The 11,649-nt window shown below is 43.4% G+C and overlaps 1 protein-coding gene across 1 annotated transcript in view; it reads right to left on the bottom strand.

Moving 5' to 3' along the window:
• RELN (reelin) overlaps positions 1-11,649 on the bottom strand; it is a 346,725-nt gene that overhangs the window by 251,235 nt on the left and 83,841 nt on the right. The window contains exon 15 of the mRNA XM_085894992.1: positions 4,437-4,565. Within this exon, the coding sequence (XP_085751118.1) occupies positions 4,437-4,565 (129 nt within the window). The remainder of the gene's footprint in view (positions 1-4,436; positions 4,566-11,649) is intronic.

Here is an 11,649-nt window from a genome sequence, read left to right as displayed (position 1 = left end):
ACTCCTCCGCCAATTATTCGTTCGCACCATGCATTCCACATTCACTCCATTCACACTCCGGCCCGATGACCCACGTTCACTCATCATGTTTCTTTCTTCTTGGTTTTATTTTATTTTTTACATCACACTGACGCTCCACCAGCTACGTTCCCCTAACTAACTCATACTCCCCGTCATCCCTTATTCAAATGAACATTCCATTTAACTCGACGTAGCTAATCTACGTCCCCACTACACGTTCCATGTCTGTCCATGTTCTCAAATCCATTTCTAATTGAGTCCCCCAGACTCTGTATAGAATTGATTGATGAATTTTGTGTGGACAGTAGCGTGAAAACGGGAAAGCAGGGGGGGCCGAAAAACACCTCAATGGATAGGTTATGAGCTGTAGTTGTGCACGTTGACACTGGTTTTTTGACAGACATGAAGATGTGAGGAAAAAACGGTATTTTTAATCGCTCTTATATATTATATTGCGAGACGCCAACCATGATGACGCTGCTAAACATACCCATATTTCTGTGTTCCCATAACAGCCTTTAACAACAAGAACGATGGCTTCATGGTCCGAGGGGACTCATATGTTCAACAGAACATACCCTTATATTTCTATCCTAAATTCACCCGAACTCGTGTTATCGCCCCATGGAGGACGGCTCATGCCCCCATGAGGCCGGTCTATCGAACGCTAAACCCTTCCCCTAACTAATGCTCCTTTTCCCCCGACGAGGATGTTAGCTACACCCTGGCCGGGCTTCGTCTACTCGTGGCAAGGCTCAAGGAGTCTGGCGTCTCCAGGGTGGCAGTTTACAGTACTTTCGTCCCTTTCGTTTGGCTGATACATGAGAGCGTAACGTCACCCCGTTAATCGCATTACACGCTCGCTTTCGAGCCATCCACCACATGAGCCACTGTGCGTTACCCACCTGGCCTTCGTGCTGCGAGATCCCCGTGGACGTCACTCGCACATGGCCCGCTCCGTGAGGTCCGCCATGCAGACGGGCCCGGCGGTGTCGCCCTCGAGACTCGCTCCGCGAACACCACTTGCGGCGTGCAGCACGTCGGGCCCCGCACACATGCTCACTCGGGGTCATACTCTTGCCAAATTCACTCGATCCCTCAATTTTCCTCCATTTTAGCCATCCACGCTCTGCTCTTGTACCTGGCACAGATCGTTTCGGTGCTGGCTTCCCATCACGTAATCGTCCGCTCTTGGGCCGTTCGCCAAACGGAACGAATCTCGCACGCAGCGGCCCGCGGAGCCGGCGCGGTTTCCGAAATAATTCCGTCCGTTACATGACCCACGACTCCCGTATGGGTCGGTCCGTGTCCCATTTCCTCAGGTGCACTCACACGTGCCATGTCATTTGCACTACTCAAGCGTTTTGACACACACTCCGGCACACTCACATCGGGGGCTTGTGTTAGCCCAAGAGATCCCGGGGCTTCTATCCCCCCAAAGCTAGGCATGCGTTCTTTCGCACCATGCCACCGCTCTACCTCGTACAGCCTTACTGGACTCACTTCGTCACGGTCTGTCTCGAGGGAGCATATCGTCTCCCCTTGTTCCTGCGGGAGGTTATTCCGACCCTCGCACTGGGTCTCAAAACATTCCACATGCTCAATCTCAATATCCCTTACCATTTCTATTTGTGTGTGTGCTCCTCTTTTATTTTGTGCAATTCCTTCACCTCTTTTCATTTCTGCGTCTCTTTTATGATGCCCAATTCCTGGCACTTTGTCTCTACCAGTCCAAGTTCACAGGTTTCCCTCTTGACTATTGTGGTTTCACTCGTCACCTCGACCTTGCCCGTCGTCATCGTGGTCCGAACAGCCTCCACACTCCCCCTCAACTCGGTTATTTCTTCACGTACAGTACTGATCTCATCCGCCATTCTCCGATCATGTTTTGCATTTCGCCCTTTACTTTTGCAACCTCCGCCTTCATTTCCTCCTGACCCGCCTTCATTTGTGTTCGTAAGTTTATTCCCATGTTTTGCATATCCCCTTTCAGTGTTTGCATATCCCCCTTCAGTGCTTACTTATTCACATCCATTCGGTTTTGTAAGTTTTGCATATCATTCCTCTGTTGGTTTTGCCCCCGTTCCATCATTTGTGTTAGTATCTCCACCATCTGATTCATGTCAAATGGCTTGGGAGAAGCTGATCTGCTATGATCGGGTGTGGATCCGATAGGGATTGCTCGGTCCTCAGTGGGGGAAATTTGATGCAGGGGGTCCTCAAGCATTGTCGCTGTTGCCGTTGCCCCCAATGTTACCTCTGGGTATGGCTGCAGGGACTGATCTCCCTCAAAACTGTCGTCCTGAGCCAAGGATTCCTCCAACATTATTTCAGAACCCACCTGAACCAGCTTGTCTTGGTCCGCCATGAACCGCCGTCCGTACCGTTGGGTGAGAAGACCACTAGGTTGGGGAAAGCTATGTCAATTCCCACCGGACTCCCTGGAATTGTAGGCCGTCACTCACGGATAATTCTGTGACGCGGTGGGTCGCTTAACCGACCGTGGACGCCAATAACTCAACCGCGTGACCTAGGGTCCTCCTGTCTAGAATCAGGTTACCGAATTAACCACGCGGTTTAACCACCGGGGAACCATGCCCTCGGTACTCCTTGTCCGAACTGGATAACTCTACCAACTACGGATCACCTTTCCGGATCGGATGCAGCCAAGCAGCACTGTCAATGACATACCATCAAGAAGGAACGGATTATTGGGAATAAAGAACCGGCTAAACTTAGATCCGAACCATGCTGGACCAAAGGAGGAAAAGACAAAGGCGAGATGGGAACATTTCTAATGATTATTATTTATTTACAGCAAGCGAGGAAAAGCATGTGGCACAACAAAGGGTTGATTGGGGATGTAATGCAGGGAAAGATGAGAGGTGTGGGGTGCGACAATTATACAAGAAACTTACAAAGCAGACACAGTGCAGACTTGACGCGAGATTAATAAAGCAACAATCACAACAATGAAAGATCTTATACAGGCTTACTAAACGGACAGGCGCCAACACTCTCAGACACACACTCAGACAAAGTAGACCAAATTGTGAAAGGAACTTTTGCAGCCAGCGAGGGAGAGAGTTGAGGTTACAGTTTCTCGGTACCTGAGCGTTTTGGGGAAGGGATGCTCCATGGTGCGGCACCCGACAAAAGTTGTGTAGTTCGGTCCACAGCCGTACGAGTGGTAATCGTGTCTGTAGCAGGAGCCCGAGTGGAGAAGAGCAGAGTCCAAGGCTGAGAATGGAGCAGTAGACAGGACCAGGTAAGAGGTTTGGTCGAGGTCGTGTCAGTGGGGACCAGTAGGCTGGCCGTCGAGGTGAGATGTAAGCAGAGCCAAGCAGCCGGAACACCTTCGCAACAACTCCTTCAATTCCCTTTCGCACTTCTCTTTCCAACGGCCTCCCACAACAACAACCTTCCCATCCAACGACAACCTTCTCATTCAACTCAATACCTTCGCATCCAACAACTCCAACCGACTTCTTCCTTTCCATCCACCCCAACTTCGCCCCAACTCTGAGGATTGCTCCGTTCTGTATAGATCACGGAGGAACCATGGCGAAACCGACATCATCGTCCAATCCGAGCATCCCGATTGGACCGGGCCTTCATGTGGTCCGCCTTTCTGGGTGGGGTTTTGGTCAGACGCTAGTTTAGCCCACCCACACCGCGCATGTCTGGGTTTGGGAATGTGGATGCCAATGCGGCTTTCATAGCGAACGTCGGGATTTTGCCTCAAAAAAAGAGACTCCGGATACAGCGGGTAGATGGTGGTACGCTGTGGCCAGTGAAATGAGGGTAGCAAGCGAGATGAATTTACCTCAGAAAAAGGAGGGAATAAAATAAAAGGGGAAAAATGATTTATTAATCCTAACTAATAGCCCATCGCAATGCACCCCCTTGCTTTCCCACGAAACAAAAGGTAGGGACCTAACTACACGTATATTAATGGAATAACTGACTCAGGACAACTGTATGTTGTATGCAAACGGTTCTGAGAACCGTAATATATATATATATATATATATATATATATATATATATATATATATATATATATATATAAATATATATGTCTGTCTGTGTATGGTATGTATATATAACTGGAACAGGCTGTGGCTGTAACAATTTTTTTAAGTCTCACCTTCACAAGTTCGAATTTTAATAAGTTCAATGCTCCTAAATTAGCATTTAATAGATTCATTTGTGGAATGATGAACATCTTGTTTCTCACTGTTTATTATTCTTTGGACATTTTGTGCTGATTGGGCAAGGCAGGTGCATATTTTCATCCAAGACAAAGGAAGTGGAAGAAAACTCTTAGATCTTAAATTTAGATTGGAGGTTACATTGGACATCATTGTTATAGTTGAATGTCATCTCTCTGTGCATTCACATTAAAGCAACACCTGCCGTAGTTGGGGACACTGTAACTTGATTGATATGGCCAATGATGGCCCTGGCAGGAGAAAGGTAGGCACGGATAGTGCAAAGGCGCCCAAGTGCGGCCTTCGTTGGTTGAGTATTCTACAGCCACCCTGCAGAGAGAAACCAATTGCAAGTTTAGCGTGATATCATCATCATCATCATCCTCAATATCATCCAAAGTGATATGCATTTTCATATACTCTATGGATCAAAAGTTTTACAACACCCCCATTTTTCAGTTTTTACTGAAATTTAAGCAGTTCAAGTCCAGTGAATAACCTAAAATGGTACAAAGCTAAGCGGTAAACTGCCAGAGGTTAAAAAAAAAGTTTAGGTCACCAAAAACTGAAAAATAATGTAAATTTCAGAGTCGTTAAAAAAGGCCCTTTTCAGGGAACCAGTAATGGGTTAGCAACTGCAGCTGGTCTGCAGCAATGGAAGTAAATTAAGCCTTGAAAGTTGATGCAAACAATTCCTACAGGTGTCCCAACTTTTGTTGATTAGTTACAAACCCTCTCTCTGTATAAAAGCAGTGTTGGAACAGACTGTGTTGCTACACCCTCTGAAGAATTATTTGGAGAATATTGCACTGCAGGAAGTAGTATATTGCTATCATAATGGCGAGAAAAAGACAATTAACAAAGGAAGACAGACAGACCATTATAACCCTTAAAAGTGTCGGTCTTTCCTTTCGAGAAATTGCAAAGAGGCCAAGGTGTCAGTGAGTACAGTTTCCTACACCATCAAAAGGCACTTGGAAACTGGTGGAAACTGAAAGGAAGAGATCTGGCAGACCCAAAGCCACAACACAATCAGAAGACAAGTTTCTGAGAGTCAACAGCTTGCATGATAGGCGGCTCACAGGACAGCAGCTTCAAGCACAGATTAACACTGTTCAAAGTAAGGAAGTCTCAGTTTTAACTGTGAAGAGAAGACTTCGAGCTGCAGGTTTGACAGGTCGAGTGGCAGTAAGAAAGTCATTCCTGAGATGGCAAATTAAGAAAAAGAGTCTTGCCTGGGCCATGAACCACTGCCAATGGACTACTGAAAACTGGAAGAAGGTCTTCTGGACCAATGAATCAAAATTTGAAATCTTCGGTTCATCACGCAGGGTTTTTGTACGCCGTCGAGTAGGCGAAAGGATGGTTACTCAGTGTGTGACACCAACTGTCAGACATGGAGGAGGAAGCATGATGATCTGGGGCTCTTTTGCTGGATCCAGTCGGCGACTTGCACAGAGTGACTGGCACCCTGAACTAAAAGGGCGACCACCGCATTTTGCAGCGCCATGCAATACCCTCTGGTCTATGCCTAGTTGGTCAGGGGTTCATCCCACAGCAAGATAACGACACAAAACATACCTCCAGGCTATGTCAGAACTACCTTAGAAGAAAAGAAAAAGACGGTAGGCTTCAAATCATGGAATGGCCAGCACAGTGTCCAGACTTAAACCCCATCGAGCTAGTTTGGGATGAACTGGACAGAAGGGTGAAAGCAAAGCAACCTACAAGTGCAAAACATTTGTGGGAACCTCTGCAACAGTGTTGGGAAGAACTTTCCGAACAATATTTGATTTCCATTGCAGAAAGAATGCCACGAGTATGTTCAGCTGTTATATCTGCAAAAGGTGGCTACTTTGATGAGTCCAAAATTTAGATTAAATTTTGTTCAACAAAACGATTCCATGATTTCTTTTTTATCTGCAATTGTTTATTTGTTCTCTGCTTTAATTTCAGAGTATATTGAAACATTAAACTGCTTAAATTTCAGTAAAAACTGCAAAAATGGGGGTGTTCTAAAACTTTTGGCCAGTGGAGTACATCTACCGTACACTATATTTTAGCCTTCAGAGAGAGGGGCCTTAATCAAATGACATGGTGAAAGGCTTAAGGAAAAAGCTGAATTAACCATTTCACTGAGCAATTACATTTTATTCTATTTACCCATTCCATTGAGCCTCACCACAGAGGTTTGGCAAATAGTGTCTCCCTCTATCCAGCAAGTAAGATGGAAGCAAATTCCATGTATTGTCCGTATCATTTTGAAACACCAGCAAGCTATACGGACACTGCAGATGCTTTAATGCAATTATACAATCAATAAACCACATTGCACTCCTTATGTCTATTGTCTACCCTCCATTCAATGCCTGTAACGAGTGAAAAATGCATTAACCACAATAGAGTTTTATTTTATTCATCCACAGTGGCTTAATATAAATTTATAATAAACAAAAAAAATCTACCTTTCACTCCTGGGTACATTGAGTTTTAATTCATTATTTAAAACAAGATTATCCACCAAAGTTGCCTTTCTTTACCACAAAGTTTCATTGTAACAATTGGTATTTCTTTAGAACACAACTCTCATGTATATGAAGACTAACATTATTTTGGTGAACCACCAAAATGTGAGTTATGAGTCAGATCATCAGTCATTCATTTTAGGGATTTAAAATGTAACTCGTGCTATACATCTCAGAAGGGAGTACAGTACTAAAAGAGTGATATGGGAAATCATGTAATGCTCAATACCATTCTGATCAGAAGAATATTAGTAATTCCAAAAATGTCCTCCAAGGAGTTGAAGTTTTTCTCCATTTTATCTCGCATAAGTCTTAAAATAAAGTGCACTGGTGTCCAAAAACTGAACTTGTTCTTCACAAATCCTGGATAAAGACAGCTATTAATATTGTCACGGGGATAGCAGCTAAGGTTAAACCCCCGACACAAACTGTGGTGATGGGCAGTTAACACCGCCAGCCCCCAGACGATGGAGTAATTCCTTATTAATAGGAGGCGGACACGATGATCCTCAGAGATTATCACACGTGGTCGAAGGGCATGGGGTGCCATGGTGGAGGGGCGGAGGCATGGGGGATGGATGTGCAGGGGACAGCACAAGTGGGGAGGGGGGGTTGTTGTATTCAAACCCCACAACAAATACACGGATACAGTTTATTAAAATGAACACATTTAATGAAAATGAACAAATATTTACAAAGGACAATAATTCAAAAGGTAATGATAAAAATGTGAAGTAAATAAATCCTAAAGTCGAGGCACCTCTCCACATGGACTCAAATACAGACAAATGGAAAACAAAATAAATAGAAAATCCTTCATTTTGAGTATTGTTGTACTGAGCTTGGTCCAGAGCTTGGTCTTTGTGGAACTTCGAATCGAGGCGCTTCCACCAGCATGTGCAGATGCACACAAAATGGACCTCACTTCTCTCGTAGCAGGACAAACATAAGCCAGGCACTCCGCGAGTGGCACTCAACACCAAGGCACAAAACCAAAACCAAAACCAAGTGCAACCGCTTCGTGCATCAATGGTCCTCACCGACCCGTGATGACATACATGAGGCTCAGGGTCTGTTTCTCACAACTCAACCAAGAACCAAAGACCAGCGTCTTGCTTTGTGCGTACGCTCACCTTGAACCCCCACCTTCTCTCTCATGCGCTCTTTCTCTCTCGCCTCTCAAAATGTGCAACCAACCCTTCCTCTTCGATCATGCCTTTCAATGCTCCAACTCCGGGGCATGACCTGCTCACACGACACCGGGGAAGGCAGGGCTTCCACCTGCTCAGCTAGCTTCTGACGTCACACCCATCAATCATCAGCCTTGGGAGCGTGACTTCACCTGCTGTCACTCTTGGAGGCGGGGCTTCTGCCCACTTCTAGTTGTTTTCGGGTCATGTTTCCCCACCTTTATTGCCAATCTTAAAATATAAGAACATAGGGAAAAATTCACAGGGGGGCAATAACATACTAGGGAAACTTATTCTTACTCCCGAGCTAATTAATACCGCACCACCTCCTGTATGGTGACACGTAACATTTAAGCTCACAGTTTCCCTACTTAATTACATCAAGATGCCTCCTACACATCCATGGACCAAACTACTCTATTCAATGCTAAATTCCCTATTAAATTCCTCCAACTACCCCCACAACCGTATTCTTCTCAAAACAAAGGTTGGTGATTTACTATGCATCTCCAGATCAGGGTAAGCTCAGATATATTAAAAAAAATGACATGGGTAGAATATTCACCAGCCTACCAGATGATGATGTCCTACCTAAAATGAAGAGCTAGCAGGATGGCTTTAACATATGCAAGCTCAGTTCTGAGCTATCTGGCCTGGGATTGAATCTTGGCCCAACTATAAACTGTTATCTTGGTATCTCACAAGCAGGATGAGGCATCAATGTGTGTGTTGTCCTTGAGGTGGACGTCAAAGGTCCCATGACACTCAAAAGCACCGAATTGCATATATATATATATATATATATATATATATATATATATATATATATATATATATATATATATATATATATATTAATATTTCGGTACGCCCCTTTTTTTGTTCCACCATCGGATTTTTGTTCCTGCATGAAATTAAACAAGCTTTGACATATATAATAATCTGATGGTGGAAAATTTGATGGTGGAACAAAAAAGGGGCGTGCCGAAATATTAATATAGATGATATTATTGTCTTCCTTAAGAGGCCCCTCAAAATTCGTTTTGATGATTATGGTAGTTAAACAGTTCATGTTCTCCATTTGCAAAATGAGAGGAATTATTGCACAAAAAAGAAATAAAAATGTTTCCCATTTTTTAGAGGACCACGAAGATGAGTTTGTAAAACCTTTTGTAGAGTAAGTTATTATTAATCACTATACGCCATAGTAAATTGCTCATGTTATTAAGCTGTCAATAAGCTATCAATCATAGACATATAATAAACTCACTTGAGTATTCATATGTCTATTTCAATGCATAATATCAAGCGGTTCCTTCATGATGACCTAATGAAACCGGTCTCGATGTCCATCCGTCCGTATATCTGTTCACAATCAAACCGATCGTGATGCATTTTAAGGCTTTCCGAGAGCTTTGGAGCGATTACCTACACTCCCGCACGGTGCTGTTTTTATTATTCCTACTGCACTTCATTAGAACATAGATCGTGGATGGATGCGCAGATCCCAGGAGACCAAATATAGTTGTGCAGAACAATTCATATTATCGATGGATAAAAATGATATTTAATTGATATTATAATAAAATGTTTATATAAAATATCTTCAAATTTTGTGAGTTTTTAGCTTGTTGTGAAATATTAGGTCCTCGGGTCTTCGCATAGTGGCGTACAGGCTTAAGTCGTACTTCTGTTTACTACCGTAGAAATTCACAGAACCATCCGATCGACATGCTGTTAACAGTTACAGAATCAGCTAAAATCTACAAGATATGAATATGTACATGAAACTGATCCGGCCTTTTGGATCACTTTAAAGTAGGGTGCCCTGTAATTTTAATGCGCTCTATGGATTCTGCGGAACTCACAAATGGTACACGTTGTGTAGTCACTAAACTACGTGGTAATGTCATCGAAGTGGAGCTACTGCGGGACAGTTGAAGGGGAAAACCTGAATGATAATCAATGGATAAAAATGATATAATATATTGTTTAAAATACATTCATGCTATTTGTCTTTTACCATATGTTGCCAGTGACACCCGTCCAAGACGGGCACCTTTACGAGTATATATATATATATATATATATATATATATATATATATATATATATATATATATATATATATATATATATATATATATATATATATGTGTCCTGAAGGAGTTTTTCATCGTGATTTCAGATCTGACTGTTTTTTCACAATACTCGTTCTGTAAAATGTAAAATTAAAAAAACAAACCTCTTAGGGAACGCCCCTAAAAATTCTGGCGAAATCTACTGAACGACGCGTAACCCACATGACGTCATCTCCAGAACAACAAATGCTGCACGCAAATTACTCGGGTTGGTGGTCTACGTGATTGTATTGGCTTTCTGTGTGTTTCCACATTCGATTGATTGACTCAAACGCTTCGTTCATTTCTGCTTTTAAAAAATCAAACATTTGGTTTTGAATCATGGATGGCATGGACTTTGATTTGTCTGGTAGCGACAGTGAGTGTGAGAGAAATGAAGAATTTTAGTCTGAATCAGATGGAGAATTGTCGGATAACGTAGTCGCGGGAGGTGAAGTTGAGGTAGCTGGAAATGGAATACGGCCTTACCAGTTCGGGCCCGAAGCAGGACAAGCAGAGGAAACTGGCGATAAAATTCCCGGAGTTCATGATGATCGGGAGGACATCGAAGGAAGACTTGGCAATTACATCTGGTTAGACTAAATCCTATTCGTAATTCAATAATGTAAATTTGACTTGCATACTGCTCGATATCAGAAATATTTTAGTGAGGTGACATGACCAGCGCAGCGCAGCGGACATGTTGCTCCGCGGCGAATGAATCACAAGCAAGGCCGACGCGTGTCATCGGCCGTATCTTTCCGCGCATAACACGAAGCAATCTCGCTGTCCGGATACGATGAAAACTTGTGTGCAGAACACACCTTGCGACACAATTGTCTGGAGTAGTCCGATAAATCTGACGTTCTGTTGCATATTTATTTATTTAATTCCTACTGTCGTCATGTAGCGCCAGTAGAAAACAATGAAGAAAAGAGAATAATAAAAGAAAGCTACAGCACGTCAGATTTATCGGACGAGTTGGACGGACGACGGATTTATCGGATGACATTGCTTTTGATGATTGGTACTGCATCAGGTTTCAGCCTCCTCAACTTCATCAAACTGAACAGCGAATAGAGCACGTGATCAAGGTTACCGTCTTCGAAGTGGGCACTGAAAATGACACTCGTGTCGCTGGGGCCTTTCCAGTTTCCCCTCGTCAGCTTCACTTTAGATGTCCATATTCTCCGACGATTATCATCTTTCAGGAATACATGAAGGCTTACACCGTCTTTGCTTGTATTGCTGCATCCTGCTAAGATACATCTTGCAGGCATTTTCGAAAGTAAGGCTGAAACTCTTGAAAACTTTCGCGAAACAATCACAGGAATTAAGATGATCGGTGAGATAGCAAGCACATGTGCACAATACATTTGTACGTACTTTATACGGCGCGCGACGTCTCATCAATCGACTCTGAACGAGTCGCGTTCTGGAGATGACGTCAACGGTCACGTGACCTGCGGTTCGCTGAACTCCACTTTTTTGAGGGGCGGGGCATAGCAAGTTGTGAAAAGCACTACAAGTATTCAAAATATTGGTCTAATTATCCCATTGTTGGTTTTAAAAAAGAAAC

This window comes from Eptatretus burgeri, chromosome 9 (genome assembly GCF_056783735.1).
Source record: "Eptatretus burgeri isolate ZD-2024b chromosome 9, Ebu_testis_v1, whole genome shotgun sequence".
Classification (NCBI taxonomy): Eukaryota; Metazoa; Chordata; class Myxini; order Myxiniformes; family Myxinidae; genus Eptatretus; species Eptatretus burgeri.
This window is presented reverse-complemented; position numbering and strand designations above follow the sequence as displayed.